This window comes from Biomphalaria glabrata, chromosome 4, assembly GCF_947242115.1.
Source record: "Biomphalaria glabrata chromosome 4, xgBioGlab47.1, whole genome shotgun sequence".
Lineage (NCBI taxonomy): Eukaryota > Metazoa > Mollusca > Gastropoda > Planorbidae > Biomphalaria > Biomphalaria glabrata.
The window spans coordinates 43,123,972-43,148,819 of record NC_074714.1 but is presented as its reverse complement, the minus strand read 5'-3'; the positions used below and the strand labels follow the sequence as shown (position 1 = coordinate 43,148,819).

Below are 24,848 nucleotides of genomic sequence, written 5' to 3'. Positions count from 1 at the left end.
CGGGCATGGAGGGAAATCGAAACCAGATTTGTGCCTGGCGTCTGCGGACATAGTTGCTAAGAGTCGACTAGACGTCCTGGGGGACTTGGGATCGGATCATCTGCCGCTAATGGTCTCAATTGATCTCGGAACGACAAAACAAACAGCCTGCCCTAGACGTAAGTGGGTGTACGCTAAGGCGGACTGGGAGCTTTTCAGGATTTCATCAGATACACTCCTGGAAGGACTTGATATTGATTTTGAGAATATTGACGCAACTTACAGTCTCTTTGTGAAGGCTCTTTTATCTGCGGCTCGTAGGGCCATTCCGCGAACCAGTGGTAAGCGCAAGTACCGATCCTTTTGGTCTCGAAAGTTGGCACGTCTTGTCTGGCAACGAAAAGCAGCACGAAGACGGCATGCTAGACAAAAAACGGAGGAGACGAGACGAGCCTACAATAAACTCACGGCATTGGTAAGAGATACGGTGTCAGAAGAATCCCTAAAAAAGTGGTCGGAGACTTGTGCGAACCTGGACCTCGCGGATGGACGACAGGCATGGAAGTTACTAAACAACTTGGCTGGAGTGGGGGAACCGAGGGTAGCGGAGCCCCTGCAAACGCCTAGTGGCCCTGTTATTACTGACAAGAAGAGAGCGGAGGCTTTGAACAAACACTTTGCTGGAGTCTCCAAAGCACACAAAAAATCTTCCGTGTCGATGGCCCTTGACCGTGTTAGAAGAGCCAACGAAAAACGCAAGTGGGTCGACAGCAAGGCTGGGACGGAAACATTCTCAGAGCCCTTTACCATGATGGAGGTGGCTTTCGCGATTAAAAAGGCGAGACTACACAAGGCAGTGGGGCCAGATGGCATCAGCGCTGAGATGCTAAAAAATCTTGGAACGATTGGCCTCCTAAAACTTCACGGCTTACTAAATCGGACATGGATTCAAGGGGACTTCCCAAAGGCATGGAGATTGGCTACCATTGTTCCTATCCTTAAAAAGGGCAAAAATGCAAACAGCCCTGAGAGTTACAGACCAATTTCCCTCACATCGTGTGTGGGGAAGATTGCGGAGAGAATCATTAACCGACGGCTTACGTGGTACCTAGAGTCCCACAATTTAATTTGTCAGGAACAGGGTGGTTTCAGACAGCGGCGTAGCGCAATGGACCAGGTTACAGTCTTTATGCAAGAGGTGGCAGACGGTTTTCAGAGAGGCGGAAGGGAGAAGAAGGGTGAGTCGACACTCGCGGTTTTTCTGGATCTAAAACAGGCGTACGATAGAGTCTGGAGACAAGGTTTGTTGCTCAAGTTGATGGACCTCGGGGTAAACTCCAATATGTATCGATGGATAAAAAGCTTCCTAACGAACAGGTTAGTTCAAACACGTTATGGCGAGCAGTTGTCTAATAAGAAGGTACTCGAACAGGGGTTGCCCCAGGGCTCGTCACTCTCATGCACACTTTTTCTGGTATTCATCAACGATTTGACCAAACGCCTAGGGTGTCGCTCACTACTTTTTGCGGACGATTTGCTGATCTGGAAAACTGGGAGATCCGCAGCCGCTCTAGCTGCGGAAATCCAACGTGACCTAATCACGATTTCTTGCTACACACGTTTGTGGAATATGGAGGTTAATTGTGCGAAAACAGTCTGGACCCTTTTCACTCTTGGCAAAGATATCTATAAAGAAAAGATTTCTCTCTCAATCAATGGTATCGAATTAAAGATGGAAGCCAGGCCGAAATACCTAGGAGTCACCCTGGACCCAAAAATGGGTTTGTCCGAACATGTGAGAACAGTGCGAGAACAAGCGTCAGAGAGCCTTAAAGTAGTCAAGCGGTTAGCCACGACCAAGTGGGGGGCCAAAGCGAACGTGTTACGGGCCCTCTACATTGGAGCGGTAAGGTCGAGGATGGAGTACTCGTCTCTTGCACAAGTCTATGCCTCACAAACGTCTCTAGCGGGGCTGGACTCAGTGCAGAACCAAGCAACTAGACTCATTTGTGGTGCATTTCGTACGACGCCAACTGCGGCATGTGAGGTCATGACAAATCTCCCACCACTGAGATTACGAAGGGAGCGAGCCGTTATGATTGCTTATGAAAAATTCAAACGGCTAGAAGAGGGCTGCCCAGTCAGGAGTCTGGTCGACAATTGGCAGGGCGGAAATCGGCTGAAGCGGAACTCTTTCATGCACTCGGTGCGGGAATTGTCCAAAGAGGTCGATTTACCCCAGAACAGAGCAGCTCTCGCTCTGCATGGGGCTTCTTCTCCGGCAAATGCTCCTGGAGTCCCAGAGGTGAGGAAATTGCTGATTGACCCAGAAGTTAACAAGAAATGCACAAAAACTGTCCTACGAAACACTGCCAGGAAAACTGTCGCCCAGTACCCAGCTGATAACATTAAAGTGTACACAGATGGTTCCACGAGAGAGAACCTCGGACAAAAAACCTCTGGGTATGGTGTGGTGGTTCAATTCCCTGGCACGATTGAGAACGATGAGATTCTAGGTGCGTGTTCTGGCAGGAGCAATTACGTAGCTGAAATGGTTGCAATTCAAAATGCAGTAGAGTACATTGAAGAACGACTTAACGAGAAAACAGCGCAACCCAGTCCTATTGTACTGTTTACAGACTCTCTGTCGAGCCTACAAGCCATTGAAAGCCCTGCAGATACGCTCCCGGAACCACTGGCAAAAACACTGGCGTGCGTGGGACGCCTCCAAGAAAAACACAAAATTCGGACGACATTCCAGTACGTACCTGGACACGTGGATGTGGAAGGTAATGTGAAAGCTGACTTATTAGCCAAGCTCGGCACAAAACTGGACCCTGTGGACGAGCCACAGACTTTTGAGCAGGCGCGTACGATAGTGGACGAATGGGTAAGAAATAAATGGAGCAAAAGCTGGGAAAACGGTAATACGGGAAGGGAAGTCTGGCAAAACTTAAAAGGGCCCTCAAAATCGGACGAATGGTGGCAGCTAAATAGGGAAGAACAGGTAACAATCGCTAGGTACCGAACGGGACACTGTCCAATCGGTGCCTATTTTGCTAAATTTAAGCCAAACTTCGACTCACGCTGCAGGCATTGTCAGGACGACGTTGAAACAGTTAACCACATCCTTTACGAGTGCGCAAAACTACACCCTAAACATGGCCATTTGAGTGAAACAAAAGCTGGTTTGCATGAGGAGCTGGCTCTGTACGGAGACAGAGAAGCTTTGAGAAGGACTGCCGCTTTCCTTGTCCGTGTTATCAGAGAATAGAGTTCTCAACACGGTGCCCTAGTGCGATGAGACTCACACGGTCTTGCCAATGCACTGCTCCTTCTTTCACCATTAGTGCGGAGGCAGTGGAGATAATTCATGCTAAGTTTAAAGTTTTAAATTTAGTAATTGTTGTGTCCCTTGTAATGAAAAAAAAAATAGAAGGCTGTTGGTTTGTACAAATTTTGCGGCTGTAGTAAAGACAATTTATTAAATCTTTAAAAAGCCTATATCAAATCACTCTTTTGTCTGTCTGTCTGATAAAAAGTTTGTACACGTTATTTTTCCTACACCCAATTTCGGATCAAGTTGAAATTTTGTACAATTATTTATTTTACATGGCAAGACAAGAATCTATTTTTTTTTAAATTAACCAATTAGTTAATTAACTATTGGTAATTATTTTGTTTAATATCTTGAACAAGGGAAAGAAATTGTTATTGACTGTTAAGGTGTTTAAGTTAAATTAGACCCCTTAAACTTTGTAGGTCGTTAGTTTAAAGTTTGAAACTAACAACACAAAACAATAAAACCCTATATTTTCTTAAGCGCTTCAATGGCATTGGATAATGTATTGTCTTTATGAGGCTGCAGAGGCTTGAGCCCACAAGTTCAAATGCAGGTAGTTCACCTTTTTTTTTAAAGAAATGCATACAAAAACAAACCAGATGCTCCATATTTCTTCCCAACACTACGTCACCCCTTTCCAACTGGTCCAGACACGTGATAGGATCATAGCGAATTGAGAAAGCTGAAAGCATGAAATAACGCTGAACAAAAACAATTGCTCATAATATTTTAAATCGCACAGACTTAAGAGTTGTTAGTCTAGATCTTTTACAAATTTTATAACATGACATCTAGACTAATTGATACAAATACGCTTAATATAAGATTTGTTTTTATTTAAACAAAAATGTTTTTCTTCTTTGAAGTTCTAAAGATTGTCATAGTTGTAAATAGGAAAAACTGCAAAAAATAAAATTACATAAAACAGAACAATTGTTGTTTACATATATTAGGACTACGTGACGATTTTTTAACGTTGGGAAATAATGAAAAGGAAGTACAATTATTATTCTAATTTAATAAACTAGAAAAATAATTGACTTTTTAAAGTCAAATATAATTTTTAAGAAAGGTTTTTATTGTCATACATTCCCGGACTGAAGGCTAAGTGTATGCTTAAGCTATAACCTATACTCTTAACAATCGTTGAATAGTTATGAATATTTATTCTGATACTGATAAATAACATTCAACCAGACAAACAATGCAACTAAGTTGACAGCCGTATCTTATTTAAATGGTGGTTAGGATATATGGTTCTTAATAATTTATACATTATATGTGGCCAGCACAATGACCAACCGCCCTTAATTTTCCGCAACCAGGCACCTACTAGAGTTGGCTGGACTCAGAGGTGCCCTAAAGATCCCAAATGTTCTTCACAATGCCTAAACAATTGGGAAGAGATACATTCAATCGGGGCCTTCGGAAAATTCATTTGTTCTTCATCTAGGCTTCAAACGAATAACTCAAGCAGTTTCCCAAAGTGGGGCACGCGTACCCCCAGGGGTACGGGAAGACTTTGGAGGGGGGGGGTATTCAAATTTGTTTTCAAAATGCCCATTTATTATGTTCTGTTATTGAATATTAAAGTATGGTGGGTGGAAGGGGGGTGCGCGAGGGGTACTCCGCGTTACAGAAATTATAAAAGGGGGTCAAAAGTTTGGAAAACACTTTGATCCGATGCTGTGTTTGACGATGTCCACTACCCAACATTGCTGACCTTATTGAAAATGTAACAAAAGGAAACTGGTAAAACGAACCAAATGTGCTCCATCTAGAATTCAAAAACTGAAACTTGTGCGATGAGGGGTCAATCAATTGAAAGATGCTTAAAAAAGAAGTTTGAGGTTGTTCTTCTAACAAAAAAGGTCGAATGGTGTGAAAGCGGGTATGTGTGTATGTAAGTGTGTGTGTGTGTGTGTACATTAAAGAGCTCGACATTGAATTGAGAAGCCCAAGAAATGTCAGAGATTCTTCATAGGAGTAGCCATTTTATTGGGGTTAGGGGGAGCTCACTTGGGTGGAGGGAGAATGTTAAAGGGATACTCATATTCACGGTGCCAAAAGTATGTGTGCGTGTGTGTCCCTGGGGTGGGGTGTTATAAAACGGGTCATTCCAATTCAAGTCAAATCTCTAATTCAAAGAACATTACGTTGCACATGGGAAAAAAAAGGGGGGTGTCCAGGGATGGAAAGAGAGAGAGAAAGAGTAAGAGAAAAAGAGCGGGCCGTTGTATTTCATTGTAACATCTATACTAATACACGAGCTAAAAGTGTGATAGGGGGTCGTTAAAATCTGGCCCAATGTACTAAATAATTCACTATATTGTAACAATAAGTAATGTCATTGATGTACACAATTTACTATATTTCCAATTAACTCAAGAGACTACATTTTCTTCTTTCTTTTAGTGTATAATAAGATCAGTGAAGTCCTGATGAAACTGCAGCTGATTAAAAATGGCGCCAATGTGTACGTAAAGTCCACTGAAGTCTGCCAAGTTTCCAAACTGCGTTGACCTATCAAGACGACACATTACATTCTTGCAGATACCACCCTCTCAGTGTTAGGCCGGTCCTACAGATTGCGGGGCCCTATGCGAAAAGGATAGCGCGTGGCAGTCTGGGTAGCGATAAGAATAATAAGTGAAAATTAAGATTTTGTATTACCAAACATTTGTCTTTGCATTTTATTTACACTTTACTAAGTACAAAATCACTGTCGAATTAATTTTACGATTGATTTACAGTAGAAGTTTTCCTACAAAAAGAAGATAAACATTGAGATCTGTTTTTTAGATTTACTATCGACTAGTTTTTTTTAAAGAGGTTGAGATAAATTAAGATCTATATTTGTATGCCAGTGATTATTTAAGTAAATTAAGTTTTTGAACTTCTTGTTTTGGTTAAAATTCGCCTATTATCACATTTTTATTAAACAATAGCTAACAATGCGTTTTTTTTTAAGCGCGAGTAGGATTGGGGATTGAATGACACCCCGAAATGACTATTGTGTCTGTTTTTAAGGAGATTTGCATGCGTTTTCAGAAGATTTTATAATTTCAGATTTTCATGAATTTTTCGTATATCTTGCAATTTCAGGCGAATTCTAGGAACCCTTTAATAATAAGTTACAATGGTTTAAAATTTAATAATTTACACCTAGATTTGGCGCAGAGACTATGAAAGTGCGTGGCCCACCGCGGCCGAATAGTTTGCAGTGACCTAAGGCCGGCCCTGCTCAGTGTCTCAACACTGACCTGCGACGTTGTAACCTGTGACGTGACGGGACGTGGCAATGAGTTTCAGCTCCGCTATTCAAAAAGAATTTCAAACTAGCGCGAATGTTCAACGACAACATGGTCAACTCCATTAACTGGCCAAACACTGGACAACTACATTAACTGGCCAAACACTGGACAAGTTAACTGGTCAAACACTGACCATTTCACTGTTAGCCCTCAACAAAGCGACTGCTAAAGACTTTGATTTGAGAGATAATCTCAATGTTTCTCTCTTGAAGACATTGTTTAGTAAGTTGGCTAGACTGATAGAGAGTTTCTTTGTCTTCTACTCGAGATTAATAATAGCATTCACACCACGTGAAGACAACGTTGAAAAGTTGACAGCACAAAGAAATGTTACTTAAGTAAAAGTCTTTTAATTCTGTAACTACACTTTGTACATATAAACTTCTAAGCAGGTTTATTTATAACAAACATTTACTAGAATAAAATGATTATAGAAAAAAAGAGAGAGTAGTTTAAGATCAATACCTATAATGATTATAAGGAGATTATGTACACAATATAATAAACACTGAGTGGAAAAAAAATCAAACAGTCCAACAAATAAACCATCAACAATAAGTGACAATCGAATGTCTAATACTGACTAGAGGCAGTGATATTTATAATAACAGTTTCTATTCTCAATCTTGCAAGCTTGTTTGTTTAAACTATTGTGTACTTCAGCCCAAGATATTTGTCCTGTGGTTGGTGTTTTGTAATCGCTAACATTGTATTAAAAAAAATGTCATTGACACTGTCAATAATGTTCAAGGCATCGCCTCTCACGGATAACCTTTAGTTTCAGGGCCGTTGGCATATTTTGATTTCTTTAATGTAACTCTGGTAGTTTGCTGGCAGAATTCGGACAGTCTGCTGCAGGCTCGTTGGTCAAGAAAAAAGGCGAACTTCTCAACTCGTGTTGACCCTTCCTCCTTACCCTACTTTTTGTTTTCTCCTCTGACCAGCTGACTGAGATTGGAGGGAGGACCAGTCTGGCTGCCCTGACCCTTGGAGAGTAGACTGTGGGTTTCTGAGTGACCACTTGCTGTTCGGTGACTGGACGACTGACGATGCTGTCTTTCATCTTGAGCAGAGCTGACGTAGACTTGGTCCTGCACACAGAAGTGGACATAGCAGTTCAAAATGTGTTGTAATGGTCAAAGTTATTGCCACAGCTAATTGTATGATGAATAGTGGGTTAACATTGTATACGTTAGATGAGGAACGCTAGCTAAAAGTCTCTGGTTACTTTGTAGCTGTGTGGCATGTACTAGATGTGTGTGTGTGTGGGGGGCGTGTCAATCTCAGATGAATTATGAAATGAACATATTTTAATTAGAAATAAAAGAATGCAGATCTAAAATACTGCGTACAAAGTGTGAAACCTGTCAATATTTAAGACGTTGCAAAGAGGTGAACAAATTTGTTCAAATATAAAAGAACTGTATACTTCTTACTTTATGATATATTTATGTTTAAAAATAAAACGTTTATTATATTCATAAAACCGAGGGGTCTAGACTTCGAATCCAGGTGAAGACTGGGATTTCGAATTTTGGGATAATTAGGATGCCTTTGAGTCCACCTAACTCTATTGGTACCTGACATACTTTGGGAAAGAAGAAGGCTTTTGGTTTTTGTACAGACAACATGAGACCATAGTTGACAGTCTGCCACAGAAGGAGATAAGCTTTACATCAACAGGATCTATGAGACGAAGTTCCGATATTTATTTGAAGCGATCTCCGAGACTCACCTGTCAAATACTTTCACTAATCTTCTAGTGTTTAAAATATGTTGACATAGTTTCTGCCTCTTAGCAGACGGCGTTGATTCTTTTACTTTTTCCTGTTAATAAAATAGGTTATATGTTATCTGTTATATGATTAAATTACACAATATAAGGCGAAACAACAGTAATTATTTTTCGTTTGATACAAGGGAGATAACCATAATTTTTAAATGTGTCCAAAATATTATACGATTATGTTTCTTGGTTTTCACAGAAGCGCTATAAACAGAACCATTAACAAACAAAACAAATATAGGAAATATTTTTCTAAAACAAAACTTTTATTCAGTGACATGCTATGATATATTTAGAATGAATCATGTAATCCTATACTCTTAAGCGAGCAATTCTTGTATGTATGTATGTATGTATATATATTTATAAATTTTATTTCGAAAACGGCTCTAACGATTTTCTTTAAAAGTTCACGGTATGTGCATAATAGTGAGAAAAAAATTCTCAACTCATTGGCCACATCGGGAAAACTCGAGGTCGACCGTTATATCGGTTTGAAAATGCCTCATTATCGAAAAATTAATTTTGGCTAGAATGTTTTATGAAGGAAAATTTTCCTTGACGTGAACGGGAAAAACGCTGCCTACGTCACTAGGCTTACCGCAGTACACTAAAATATTTCTTAGCAAACAAGAACGAGTTCTAAAGGATCAATAGACCTAATTAAACATTTGCACACCATCTTACTGTAAATTGATTTATTATAGAACTATGAAAGAGAAGTAATGAAATTAAATGTGCCAATGTATGATAAGTTATTGTGTTTTGAAGGCTTTATAAATTGATAACACTTGAATTGCCTAGAGCGGTGTAGATACCTTGTACTTTGTTGTTTATTTTGCTGGTGACCTTCAGCTGTTCTATTTCAGCTAAAGCAAGTTGGCGCCTAAGCTGGTCTTTTAAGCGTTTCGGTATTACGTCGTATACTTTTTTAGCTCACCAAAAAAAGACTGCCTTTGGCATGCGTTCGTCTGAGATTCGTCTTCCATACAGGATACCGCTCTGTCCAGCGTAACTGACGGACTTAAAGAATTACCTCTATTCAAAGCCCCGGATACACATTTGAGACCAAAGAAAATCTGCTGCCGAGAACAGAGGCAGACGCGAAAAGAAAATCTTAATCGACCACTGTTTGACAATGGTTATGCTTGCCCTGGATGTGGCAAAATTTGTAGGTCACAGCAGGGGCTGCGTAGCCACGGGAAATACTGCAATCCTCATTAATCTTAGGAATCGAAGACAAGCCTTATTATTATTTTTTTTTTTGCTGTTGAATTATTACCATAAGTTCGTGCTTTGTGTCTACTGTCCCGTACCAAAACAAAGGAAATGGTCATAACACAGCTTCTCTACGCCTTACTTGCTCACACTGAACATGATATCTAGCCAGCGGCCAACGAGTTTGCGTTCTCTGCAGCCTCTTTTTATTTAACTATACACCTCGGTAAAAAGCTTGGGGTTAAGGCTTGGAGATGGAAGGCCCAGTTGAGATCTGAATGGAGGGATGTGTATAAGCAGGCCATATCCCTCCACGGGCTGTAGCACCACTGGGATGGTTGGATGGTATGAACTTCTTATAGTCCAACAGTCAGGCTGGGCAGGGCACGTATCCCGTATGGGGGACGAACATATTTTTCGGCGTAACAGAGGTGTCCCATGGAAACGTTTCTTTAGAAAACTAATGCAATGATTTAAGTCTATTAAGAAAAAATGCGCCATTTTACTTTGTCACAAAGTGCCTGTTTTACCCTATAACGTAGAGATTTGCGTCACTTGATGTTTCGTACTAAAGACATAATGAATGTATACTAATTCCATAATTAAATGTCTGAACGCAACCATCTAAGAAGTTACACTGCAAAGACTTTCTTCTAAGCCAGTAATAGTAGACCTACAATAGTTTTACACAAAAAATGGATGGTAAAACTATAAGACGGATGTGAGCTGTGGTTTGTCTAGACTATAGAAGGACTTAAGAGACTTTATATTTAATCGCCATGTATAATTACATTTAGAACTAACAGAACACTAAAGCAACTCTTCAGATTAGTAGTATTTATATGATAGTTCATTTTCGTAATTACAAAAATATTCCCAAAATGACTTAGGAAATTATTTAACCGAGCTAGGATCGGTCATCCAGGTATTAATTTTTAATAAATTAAACTAGACTATTAGAACTATTTTTTAGCGCAACTTTCATGCTTATACCATGGTTCAGTAAACTATCGTCCAATCACCTTTACGGAACTGTGGGGAAGGGCGCGGGGTCGCGGAGAGTGGAGGGCGTCTTTTGGAGATTTTCGTGCTCACTTTTCTAAAGCAATTAAAAACAAAACAGTAACAAAAATTTTTTTTTATTCAGAGTAGTTGTATCGATTCGTTTCGATAAGCCATATGTTTATATTCGTAATAGATCTAGATTAATCTAGTCTAACAATAATAAATCAGTCAAATTAAAAATATTTTTAAAAATTTAAAAATTTTTTCTTAGTTTAGCGCAATTTCATGCTTTTAACTTTCTCAATGCCCCTACGATCCTATCACTTGTCTGGTCCGGTTGGAAAGGGATGGGGTAGAAGGAAGGGGGTATCTGGGTGATCCTTTTTAAATGCATTTATAACAAGGTTACAAAGACAATTTGTGTGCAATTATAAACTCAAAATCGGCCCCCGAAGTGGTCCACCAAGGCAGGTAAAAAGGAAGGTTTCAATATTTTCAGAAAGATTCTCAAAATGAAATTCTATCAAAGGCAAATGACAGAGAAGATTGGAGAATGAAGGTGACAGATCTTATGTGGTGCCCCAACTGATGTCTTGTAATGATTATCTAATTGTTTTGTAAAGAGTCAATCTCTTATTCAAAGCACCAAGAAAAAAAAATTTTCGTAAAAAAAATAAAAAAAAATTCCTTTTGTTCAGTGTTTCATACATTGGAGGACCCCACGCGGTAATATGAAAAACTACTTATTAATTGTTTATTTAAATTATGTTACACTGACATGTATACTGAATAGATTTTTTTCTCTTTAAAAAAAGTTGTCATTTTTTTGTAAATTTAATAGATCGTATGAGAGAACTTAACTTATACAATTGTAAAATAAAGTAATTTTTGACAAAAAAAAAAAACAACTAAAACCGTTTGCATAAATGTGCTAAAAATATGGTAAATGGTAACCTGCCTTACTAAAGCCTCCAGTGTGTGTTACTATTAATAATGAATAGTTGTTAATATGGTGTATTTTTATGAAAAAACTGCTTGCATAATTGATTTTAAAAATTAGATATTTCGCTTTCAGAAAAGAAAAAAGTAGCCGTTGTATCAGAACTTTGAATGGACTAAAATACTAAGATGTCGGATTTTCAATATCTTTTCTAGTTTACAAGATCTAAACGTGACGGACGTACGTACGGACAGACAGATCACACAAAACTAATGGCGTCTTTTCCTTTTTGCGGGGGCCGCTAAAAAAAAAGGTGAACGACCTGAATTCGAACTCAAGGGAAAAGGCGTCCTTAGCCTCCTCAAGCCTATACACGAACTACTCGGCCATCGAATTGCTTTTGAAATTAGAAGGTTTTTATAGTTAATTATTGTTAGCTCCAAACTTTGAAAGGGACACCTATTATAAGGCCTAATTTAACTTATACCACCACATTAGTCAAGTGAAATTTCTTTCCCTTGCTCCAGATAAAAAAATAATTATCAATAATTAACTAATTTTTAAAATGATTCTTGTATCGTCAGGTAAAATAAATAATTTCGCAAAATTTGAGCTTGATCCGAGGCTTGGTGTGGGAGAAATAACGTGTACAAACATTTTATTAGAAAGAGAGACAAAGTGAGTTGGTATAAGCTCTAAACTCTGAACTCCAGGTCTCGAGCCTCAATGATGGAAGGCCAACATGCTAACCACTGAGCTATTAAAGAACTTATTAAAATAAAAGATTGTATAAATATTGTTAGTTTAAATTTATTTTATTTTGCAATCATAAGCGTATTACATTTTCTATATAAAACAAATTTTATCAATTACGATTGGTTAATTTATTGATTGGAAAGTTTTTTGATTGATTTATGTGTTGTCATCGGCAATAAAATACTGGGTAAAGTTTCAACTTCATCCCAAAATGGAAAGTTGGCTAAATAATGTGTAAAAGATTCCACACAGACAGACAGACAGTCAGACAGACGAAGTGAGTTTTCTCACCTCTATCATTTCTTTTAACTCTTTTCGTGAAAGGCCAAGGTCATATAGATCAGCATAGGTCATGTCATCGCTGTGTGTCTCTCTCTGTGCAAAGTCTCTGAGTATTTCCAAGTACGCTAATCTTTCTTTTAAAGTTTGCTTGTACAACTGACCCTCCTTGTCAAGTCGGCGACACACAATATCAATGGCCTGTTGGTTCTGGTTGACAAGAAAGAAATTTTAAATAACTCTTATTTATTGTGCATGGTTAGTATCAAATTATAATCAAATATCACCAATACATGTGGATGTTATTTTAAAATAGCACACAACAATTACATTAACAAGCAAAATAAATAAAAAATATCTCCCACATTTACATCCATATCTCTCAAATATACTGTAAGAATTATTTGTTTTTTTCGATGTAAAAATAGATAAATAATTGGCATATTTAAATAACAGTTTATTAAACGTTTTGATAGACTCTTGTGCTGTTTTTGACTAGTAACTAGTTGTGCAAAATTTCAACTTGATCCGATAGCGGGAAGTAGGAGAAATAACGTGTGCAAAATTTGTTTATTAGACACACAGTCAGAAAGACAGAGCTGATATAAGCTTTACAAAAACATACTTCATCTAGATAATGAGTACATGACATAAGTTGGCGAAAATAAAAGGTGGTTGGCCATTGGTCATCGTTAACCGTAGCCAAAGAAACAGAAGACCTTTACATTTTCTGTCCTTTTGATTTCAATATCTGGAAGTGGAACTTTACATGTTTATATTGATGTTGAGTTCTCAGAAAAATGGCACATATGTTCTGTTGGCGGTAGATAACTAAATCACTGTTTATATTGTATCTTAACTAATAAACTTGAAATCACTTGAATAACTTCCTAGTGAACAATACTAAATCCGACTTTTGTTATCAAAATCAAGTTGATTTGAGATACAAACAAATGCACTAGAGTTTGGTAATAATATTTTTTAACAAAATCCAACTCGCAACAATAACTTTCTGGGATCTCCTGTCCTAATTAATACCAAGTGACGACACTGGCACCTATGTTGCATCATTCACAACTTATCACTTTCCTCTTCCCACCATCACCATAAAAACACACAAACTCCATAACAATATGGACGCAAAATCCTATTAGAATTCTAAAATATGTGTGTCTTGCAATATTATTTTTTTTAAACCAGTTATCACAAAAGAACTCATTAGAGACATAGTGCTATATTAAAGACATAGTGTCTTTCAACTTATGTAAAAAAAACATTAACACAGTAAGTTTAATATACTAATTCTACGGGCCATTGACTTTCTCTTTCTCTCTCTTACACACACACACACACACTAACACACACACAATATCATACACACTCTCTCACTAGACACACACTAACGCACACACACACAAACTCTCACAAGAAACACATTTACATACACACTCACACTCAAACATAAACATTGGTCAAAGATATTTGTACCCAGGTCTCAAGTCAGTAAACTAAAACATCTTTTTTTTTGTAATTGTCAGTATCAAAAACAAAGAACTATGGTAAAGGGGGTGAAAAAGAAACCCAAAATGATGGTCCTCCAGTCATATATAAGTAGTTCTTTTTCAGCGAGAAAAAAAAATAATATGACAGATCTAATATGCTAAATTTCTAATACTATTCACAAACTTCCTTAAGCCTATACCTAAAAATCCTAATCCAAATTCCGCAGACTGTTTTGTCAAATCTAACCCTTTATTTAGTTGTGTTTCCATACTACGATATCGTCCCTATAAAATGTGATGATATAATATAAAAGATATAATCAAGGTTTATTGTAGACATACTCAAAGTTTGTAGTCAACTTACCATGACAGGTAGGATAAATACTAGAAATGGGACGTTATAAAAAATTGAAAGACTTCCTTATAGCCCTGAAATACTAGAAAGGAAGATAGTCAATATATAATCTACACAGTCAAGTAATGTATGCATAGAAGGACAGACAGGAATGGAGAAAGACGGTTGACAGATCTTCTGTGGTGCCAACGGTTCAACAGACTAAGGAATAGGTGTAAGCGAAGGTCAATGGATAGAAGAAGTTAAAAGGAGCTACACATTACAAACAACGAGGGTCGTGGTGTATGACATCCAATCAAACGGATATGTTGGAACCAATGAGATGTACAAGATGTACAGGACTTACTTTCTTGGATGTAAATCTGAGCTTGGCTTCCTGGGATCTGTTCAGCACGTTGACCAGTTGAGCGTGTGTTAAAACCTGACGTCTAAGAGCTTCTAACCTAGTCTCTATTGTGAATGTACCTGTAGGGTGAAAAATACAAAGTTTAGTGTCCCTTGCTTTTCTCCTTCATGTAATATTCCCATAAAACTGATCACTCTAGACAGAGAACGCTGTAGTTCATTATATTTCTCTCACCTCTCCAGTTAGACCTCTAAAAATGTTGTTTTTTTCAAATGTCTACACAACAAGTTGACTAATTGTTATTCAATACAATTATACTTCGGTGGGCGCGACTGAAGAAACAAGTAGACTGGGATTTTAAATTTTGGGATTTTTAGGGCGTCCCTGAGTGCACCCCACTCTAATGGGTACCAGACTTTAGTTGGGGAAAGTAAAGGCGGTTGATTGTTGTGCTGGTCACATAACACCCTGCATTTTAATCGTTGGCCAAAGAAACAGATGATCTTAACATCATCTGCCCCATAAATCTCAAGGTTTGAAATAGGAAACTACTTTTGACTTGGGACCATGATTTCTTTGTACAGTATTGAAATCTGGTTCTAATTCAGACACACAAGTTCGATAGATATTTAGCTTCAAAACATTTCTATTGTTAAAATGGCCATTCCTTTTTCACCCTTTTCAAATAAAACTGTTTGCTTTGCTTCTTATACACTGTAGCATTGCCCTTAGATCAGCGGTTCTCAACTATTTTAGCTCGGCGAACCCTTTTTACTATTCACCACTATGCGGCGACCAGCCCTGAGATTATTTTTGTTCGTAAGCATTTGTTTACTTTTCAATTTCTTATTAACCTTTTTCATGCTGAATGTGACAAATTGAAAAGCATTTCGGAGCACAGGAAGTAGTCAGGATAGTGCCAAACTAAATTGCTCAATAGTGTCACGACAACCTGTGCAAACAAGCCAACGTCAATCAGAAGGTTTATGTTTCGGTTTCCATAGATAAAGAATTTTTGGTTCAGTCTTAGCTAGAATAAAAGGAATATCATCTTTTGCATTAAGTCTTGAGAACTAATAGGCTGAAAACCCTGTTTCGCTTGTTTCTCAAAATATATTATTTGAAATGAAAGTACAAGGCAAAGACAAATCGTTATGAGACTGTAATTGCTTTATCCAGTTGTGTGTAACTGACACTGAAGAGCTGAATCACTATTGATCATTTCATAAACTCATTTCTGTGATGTCTCCGGAACATCTTCAAATTTTACTGTGCATAGACTTCTGGCAAATTCAAGAGGTAGGGCTATCTTAGGTAGATTGGGAAATTAGGATGATTTTTTTTTAGCAAGCAGGTGCAAAATTTTTATACAAACATTTTCTATTATAAATCTTTTTTAAGGCTAATCGAATACGTTTTATACTTCTACTTCTTGTGGTAGAGTCATTAATATTCGTCAATGAATCCTACTGTTAGTTTCGATGACTTTTTGGTGACTCATTTGGTAGTAAATGTTGAACTCGAAACTAACTAGCAAGCTGAAGCACCATCTGTGCAGACGCAACAAATATTTTTCCAAGAGATTTTATACTTTACCTAAATGAACCAACCTTCTCTTATACATCACGTGATGTTGTAGTCGTTTCAAGATATTTGCAAAAGAGAAACCCGTCTTTAAAATCGCCATTCTTTCTATACAAAACCTTACGTTTAAAATTAAAATTACTGGGAATCTTTGTCAGAAAGGAGCACTTGTACGAATTAGTCCTAGCCTATGGAATATGACATTGTGTCTTTCTAAGTATTTATATTAGGTTATATTTTTCTACTTTTAAATTTCATAAGCAAGGACAAAATCTTGTCCTTCGCTGATGCTATTAGAGTTTTTACGTATGTTGAGTTCAAGGATCATGACTGTTTTGACTCAACAATTTGTAAGTGACAAACCTTTTTTTCTGAATGCATGCAAACTCTATTTGGCTGAGAAAACCTATGTTGAAATGTTCATTTTTAGTAACATAATATATATTGCTTAACTCTCCTTTGTGGAGAGTAATTATCGAAGAAATGGAACAATAAACCTTTGGGGTTGTAATCTCATAAAACTGAATAATGATATGTTAAAATGAATGTAATAGACTACTATTAATATTTCCTAACTCATTCTATTTGCCAGTTTTATATGATGAAATTAATGGCATATTCTATCAACAATTTTGTAGTATATACTCTTAAAATTATCAATAATCATTATTTGATGAAATTTCGTACTGCTTTAAAAAAATATAGACTCTAGTTACATTACCTAATTACTTGAATATTTGAGTTTGTCTCCCTTTAATGGTTCAAATATCAATTTTCACAAAAATGTTTCTCTTAAATATCTATCAATTGAAATACATAAATCTGAAAATATGAAGGTTACAAAGACAGTTTGTGTGCAAACACAAACTCAAAATCGCTCCCGAAGTGGTCCGCGCAGGTAAAAATAGGCAGGTTTTAATAGTTTCAGAGAGAATATCAGCAACTCTGAACTACAACCCTATCAACAACTACAACCCTATCAACAACTACAACCCTATCAACAACTACAACCCTATCAACAACTACAACCCTATCTCTCGTAGATAGGGTCCAAACTTTCATGCTTATAGCATGCTCAGAGCGCTATGGTCCAAACTTTCATGCTTATAGCATGCTCAGAGCGCTATGGTCCAAACTTTCATGCTTATAGCATGCTCAGAGCGCTATGGTCCAAACTTTCATGCTTATAGCATGCTCAGAGCGCTATGGTCCAAACTTTCATGCTTATAGCATGCTCAGAGCGCTATGGTCCAATCTCTTGTGGACCAGTAGGGGGAGGGGGTATCTGAAAAAAGTTTTTTTTCCGTGCTGACTTAAGGCGCTCAGCAAACACAACTCTACTGGATTCGGGTGTCGAACCTTGAGCCCCTTTCAAAGGTAGCCAAGCCAAGTTCCATCCTACTTAGCCTCTTAACTACGCATCCACGCATGATACCACAGGATACGAAGGTTTATTAATGTTATTATTATTACATTATTAATTTTCAGATGTATTCAATGAACTGATAGTTATGATGATATAGTTTAATCCTTGGTGTCACTTACAAAGAACGCATCACGAATGAAGAGATTAGAAACAGCATTACTACAGCCATTGGACCCCACGATGACCTGCTAACCACTGTCAAAAAATAACGTAAACTCAAACTCTATGGCCATACCAGCTTGTCAATACCCAACCTGTACCGATCTTCCAAATTGTAGAAAGAGATACATGCCTTATATTCTAGTCTGAGGAATGATGGTAAATATTGTCAGTATAAGGTGTCTGGGTTTTCGCATTTTCAAGAATGAAATGTCTTTTAGAAAAATCCATTTGCGGCCTACGTGTTAAATTTCCCGAGAGAGCTACAACTGGAACTGAATGACTTACAAAGCCAGACATCCTTACTTCAGAAATTTGAGCGATGCAGGCTCCGCGTGTTGTCTGCAGAGATTTTTCTAAATCGTCGAAAACAAACGTCAAGGATGGTCACACTATTGACAAGAACTTAGTTGTTTGTGTAAACAAACGTCAAGGATGGTCCCACTATTGACAAGAACTTAGTTTTTGTGTAAACAAACGTCAAGGATGGTCACACTGTTGACAAGAACTTAGTTTGTGTGTAAACAAACGTCAAGGATGGTCCCACTATTGACAAGAACTTAGTTTTTGTGTAAACAAACGTCAAGGATGGTCCCACTATTGACAAGAACTTAGTTTTTGTGTAAACAAACTTTTTGTTTCAGCGCTGAACCGGGCGAAATCTTTGTTACCTCATCGTATCACAGACTGGAATCTAAATTCACTGCTTTGACTTTGTGGCTCATCTAAACAGCAGGATGTGCAGACGTTTGTTTCAGATCAACTGCACATATTCCATTAAGAGATGTAAGAACTAGATGCAAATCATTTTAAGCCATTTTTTTGTTTTTCTTTTCGCTGATGTGTCACGCGACATGCTTGTTGGAATTGTAAATGGATCAGCAAACCGAATTAGGTTGGGCATTACTGTACTAGGACAATTTAGTTCAAGTGGCTCGTCTTCCTTAGTACCATTAGAGCAGTGGTTCTCAACCTTTTAAGCACGGCGACCCCTTTTTACGATCTCCCACTCTGTCGCGACCCCACCTCACACACACACACATACAGCAATAGAAGAATAGACAATAACAATCCACATTTTTGATGGTCTTAAGCGACCCCTGGCAAATCGTCAATCGACACCCAAGGGGGTCGCGACCCACAGGCTGAGAACCCCTGCATTAGAGCATGGAGCGGATTGCCTGAATCAGCCAGGAAAAAACCAATGACTTATTAGAGTTTATATCTCTATTTAACATGCTCGACTAGATTCACACTTGTTAGGACGTAGTTATCGTCTAATAAGAAGGAACGTCTTAAGTCCTAGTCTTTTGGTTCATTCAATAATTACTATCCACTCCTGTTATATATACTTTGAAAAGGCATTTATTGTATTATTATTATTTATCATTACCTCTTCTTACGCCATTGCTACGATTGTCACAACGGATTGTGTCACAATAATAAGAATACGTTTGTTTATCTACCATACAATAATCTATGAGTAGTTACAAAATGTGGGGGTCGAAGGGAAGACAATTCTTACCTGAGAATTCATCGTAGTTTACTTTCCTTGCTTTCATGGTACTGCTCTGCTCGGTCTTCTCCATGTCACAGTGTGTCCGAATATGTGTTTGTTTTCACACTATTGACACAATACAGGCAACTAATGCTCCTTCCTTATCCTGCAGATCGAACAATGTTCATGCATCAGTACACAGCTAACAATTCCTCATTCTCTACCTCTCTATGTATCGGTAATGTGAAACCCCTTAGTGGATCGATACTGTACGATATTCGATTAACGGATTTTTATTTTTTGTTCGTACGATTATCCCATTTATTTTTTTTAAACTGTTAATGGTTCTTTAAACACCCAGACGTTAAGAACAGGCGTGTGTCATGTGTATGCATTTACAGACCGACACTGTAACGTCTGGTTCGATACATGGCCTGGTAAGAACGTCTAGGTGATTGGATAAGTAACACGCGGCTTGATCCATTCACAATGACCACGCAACGTCTGAGACTTTATGCATGTTTTCACTATGTTGATTAAAAAAAAAACTAACGCTTTTGGTTTCCCTTTAATTAAGAATATTTAGCTCAACGATAACTGTTGTTGGCTTTCTGCAGTGGTAGAACGACTATAGTTCATCTCGTAGAACACCTTTTATATGTGGAGCCCTATTTTGGAGAGACACTCCCGTCCACTTATATCGCAGTTTAAGATGGCTTTCGCTTTGGTGGTAGAGGAGCCAGCAATTTTTCGTTTGGCACGCTTTTGTTCAAGAGCTGACCCCCATGTTTTTTTTTTGTTGTTTGTTTTTTGGATATTTTGTTATTATCTCTCAAGTAGTGCGGTATAGGCACTAGCGGATTCAGAAATTTGGGGAAGAAGGCGATTTGTTTTTCAAACCCCAACCCTAAAGCCCAGTAAACCCTAACCCTATGCATAAACGTGCGTACAGCATATATATATATATATATATATATATATATATATATATATATATATATATATATATATATATATATATATATATATATATATATATGAGAATTAAAAAAAGGGTAGTTCTGCAGGAATTCAAGGGGCAGCCATCTTTGTTACTATTTTGTTATTGTTTATGTTCCAAAGAAATCCCAAGATAGTGTCTTAAAAAATACCAAGAATTAACATTTCTTCTCTGTTTTCAAAGCAATGCTATTTTTTCTTTTAATTTTTGACTTGGTGTCAATACAATTCGTTTCTTATTGTTCTGTCTTCTTTTTAATTGTTAAATATTGTCTAGATGTATATCTATTCTGAATTATTCTGATATAGAGAAACTAAATTTAACTAGGCCTACAATAAATTTCAGCACAGTTTATTACCAAAAATTAATTGACCTTTATTATTGACTTTAAGAACCTTGTCATATTAATTAGTCTAGTTCTAGATCTAGATTCTAGCAGTTAGATTATGAGTCTAATTAATAGACTTATTAGGAGTAGATGATACCGATATAGCTAGATCTAGCATATTATTTAGCTTCAAAAAGAAAAACAAACAAAAACCCAAATCGGAGAGAAAACCCAAGATACAAGATAACAGTCTAAACAATAACAAAGATGGCTGCCCCTTGAACTCCTGCAGAATTACCAAAAAAAGCAGTGTTTCTAAACCTTCGGCGAAACAAAAAAAAAACAACAGTCATGTTGAGGCCTTTCTCTTGATAGCTTGGGGGTCTGGGGGAGCGCTGTAAGCCTCTCCAGTGCGGTTCGGGGCGAAGCCTCGACTACAAAAGCGTTTTCTTGCATTCTTCATCGCAGAAATGCATTTTCCAGGCATGTACAGCTCATTATTCATCCGTGGGGTTCGGGGCGAAGCCCCGACGCTAAAAGAGTTTTCTTGCATTCTTCACTGCAGAAACGCATTCTCCTTACATCTACAACTCATTATTCATCGTATTAAAAAGGACCTTTTGAATAAAGTTTTACTTGAAAAATATTCTAATATGAATTTTAGGCCCTTCCTACAGTGCAGATAAAACGATTTGAAGATACCCCACATAGTTAGATTAAGGCTTTGAGTATCGCCGCCGAAAAAAAAAAATTATTCGAATAATAATATTTAAAAAAAAGCTCATTTGTAAGAGACACATTTTTTTCAATAGGCATGTTTGTAACTTTGTTTTGTTACAGAACTAGAATTCAAAGATATAAACAAAACATTTCGGAAGAGGGAGAAGAAATTAAGTGCAATTAGATTCTACTCGAATTTTTATTATTGCATTGTTAGGATTTGAGCATAAATTTATTTAACTAGAAAAATAGCAGATTGAGTAAAGGTTGGGAAAAACTCGACTAAGAATAGATTATGTGGGTTCAGAACTCATCTCAATCGTTACTCTTATACTGAAAAATATCGTATGAATTCTAAATTTTCCAAAGCAAAGTCTTTCTTTAAAAAAATTATGAAAAATTCATGTTAAATTACATAAACTCGCCAAATTTGACTATTCTGTTTTTAAAACGTCATGTTTTTAGTCTGGAAAGGGGAGGGGCGGTAGAGTGAAAACGATAAATCTTCGCTCTATTGTATAATTTCCGCTAATGATTGCATCTGGCATTAAAGAATAGGGATGAAGCGACTCGATGTAAGAATTTAATTTATAGCATATCTAAATTATATTAGTGACAGATTTTTACAATATAATTTGTAATTTCTTAACTATAATACAAAAGAAAAAGTATTGATTTGTCCGATGGGCGGAAAGCGATTGCATGTACCGGCCCTCCCACATAAGGCAACCCGTTTTCATTTTATATTTACTAATGATAAAATTTGAGTTTAGAGTGTGGTCAAAATAATGTACAAATGGGTTCACATATCAATACGTAGCTAATATTATATAGATATTCAACTAATTTTATTCACAAACTATGATTTCTCCATAAAAATAGGACCATCCTCACTCAGAGGGCTAAAATGGGGAGGGCAGTACATGCTAAGCCTAACCCTAACCCTAACCCAATCGCCAAAGGTTTTAGGTGGGAAGGGCAGTAGAGGTATTCGCCCCCCCCCCCACCCAATCGGCCAACTGGGGAATGACATAATAAAAAAATAAGTTAAAACATCAATAAAAAGTTAAAATTAAATAGATATTTAATTGATTCTGTTATCAAGCTGTTATTTCTACAAAATGATTGAACCACCCCCCTACTCTAAAGTTTAGGGGGAGCGGCATTGATACCATCGCCCCCTCCCTACCCCACCAATTCGGCCAACATACTAGAAGGGGGGCGAAAAAATCTAAAAATATGTTGAAATATAAAGAATTAATATATATTATAAACATAAGTAATAAATTCGTATACAAATTGTGTGAATTCTATACTAGGCCGATCGCCCCTACCGCCACCCCTCTGGATCCGCCAGTGGGTATAGGACAGGTCCGGTCTTAGGCCACTGCAACCTATGCGCCCGCAGTGGGCCCCGCACTTTCCTAGGCCCCGCTCGATGCGAATTCTGGGTGTAAATTATTAAATTAAACCATTATAACTTATTAAATTCTTTTATTTAATTCTCCTGAAATTATAAAATATAAGAAAAAGTCATGAAAATGTCCTGAGATTATTAAAATCTTCTGAAAACTGATGCAAATCTTAAAACAGAAGTGTCATTCAATATGGAAAACGCCAATCCTACTCGCGATTAAAAAAAAAGGCATTGTAAGCTTTCATTTAATAAAAATGTGATAATAAGGCGAATTTTAACCAAAACAAGAAGTTCAAATACTTAATTTACTTTACTAGTTAATATCATACAAATATAGATCTAAATCTATCTCGACCGCTTAAAAAAACAAAACAAAAGCGATATATTGCGAGTCGATAGTAAATCTAAATGGCAGATCTGAATATTTATCGGCTTTTTGTTGGAAAACTACTATGTACTGTAGATGGCTCGTAAAGTTAATTTGACAGTGATTTTGTACTTAGTAAAGTATGAATAAAATGTAAAGACGAATTTATTTTCTAATACAAAATCTTAATTTTCACTTATTATACTTATCACAACCCAAATTAGGCCCCGCGCAATCCGTTTCGCATAGGGCCCCGCATCCTGTAGGACCGGCCCTGGTATAGGAAAATAGTCAGTATCAATATTCACTGTTTTGAGGTCCCGTTTGGGGGCGACCAGTTTTTCTTGAGCCAGACGCGTTACCCGTAAAGAATGACTTTCGGGATGCTGTTGTCCTCGATCCGGTGAACATGTCCGAGCCAGCCCGGGAGGGGGTGGGGGTTAACAATTACCTATTTATCTTATCTTATCTTATCTTATATAATACAGACGTTACTTCAAAAAAGAAGATGATTACGTCCTACGCGTCATGCATTTAGTCATGCATATTAACCAATGACTTAAATTCTGCCAAGTCACTGGTTTTCCTGGCTAGCTCAGGCAACCCATTCCATGCTCTATTAGCACTAGGGAAGAAGGAGTGTCTGTACAAATTTGTCCTAGCAAATGGGACGAGGAATGTGCCTTTATCTTTGTGTCTTTCTGAGTATTTTATTAAATTTTGTTTTTGTATTTGAAGATTATGGTTCAGTGTTTTATGTATGATTGCTACTTTACTTTTGAGCCTTCTGTCCTGAAGGCTTTCTAAATTTAGTGATTTTACTAAAGGTGTTACTCTAGTCAAATGTGAATATTCGTTTGTTATGAATCTCACTGCTCTATTTTGTGTCTGTTCCAGTTTTTTAATGTTTTCTTGAGTTGAGGGGTCCCGAACGGAGGATGCATATTCTATTATTGGCCTAACCAAGGTTAAATAACATTTTAGTTTTATGTTCTTATTTGATTTATAGAAATTTCTTTTAATAAATCCTAATGCTTTGTTTGATTTTTTTTGTAGTTTCATCAATATGTGGATTCCATGACAGTTTTTCATTTATTATAACACCTAGGTATTTTGCGTTTTTAGTCTGTGTTACTGGTTTGCCATGAATAAGATAAGAGGAATTAATTTGTTTTAGTTTTTTTGTTACTCTTAATAACTGACATTTTTCTGGGTTGAAAGACAAGCTCCAATTTGATTCCCATTTCTGTAATTCATCTAATTCTCTTTGTAAAATATCTGTGTTTTGTGTTGTTTTTATTGTTCTATATACTATGCAATCGTCTGCAAATAATCTGACTTTTGTTCCTGAGGTAATGCAATTTGGTAAATCATTTATGTAAATTAAAAATAGTAGTGGACCCAATACTGTTCCTTGTGGTACACCTGAGTTTACTGTTATCGGTGTTGATTTAGAGCCATTTATTATTACAGTTTGTTCTCTCCCTATCAGAAAATCTTTAATCCACTGATGCAGTGAACCATTA

General features: G+C 37.2%; 1 protein-coding gene across 1 annotated transcript; it reads right to left on the bottom strand.

The window, feature by feature from the left end:
• Positions 1-6,966: 6,966 nt before the first annotated feature.
• Positions 6,967-19,961, bottom strand: LOC129926071 (uncharacterized). The gene is made up of 5 exons (XM_056028014.1): positions 19,518-19,961; positions 14,824-14,942; positions 12,633-12,830; positions 8,372-8,463; positions 6,967-7,727 (listed from the first exon to the last, which is right to left on the bottom strand). The coding sequence occupies exons 1-5, from the start codon at positions 19,579-19,581 to the stop codon at positions 7,445-7,447; spliced, it is 756 nt and encodes a 251-aa protein (XP_055883989.1). The 5' UTR covers positions 19,582-19,961; the 3' UTR covers positions 6,967-7,444.
• Positions 19,962-24,848: the final 4,887 nt, after the last annotated feature.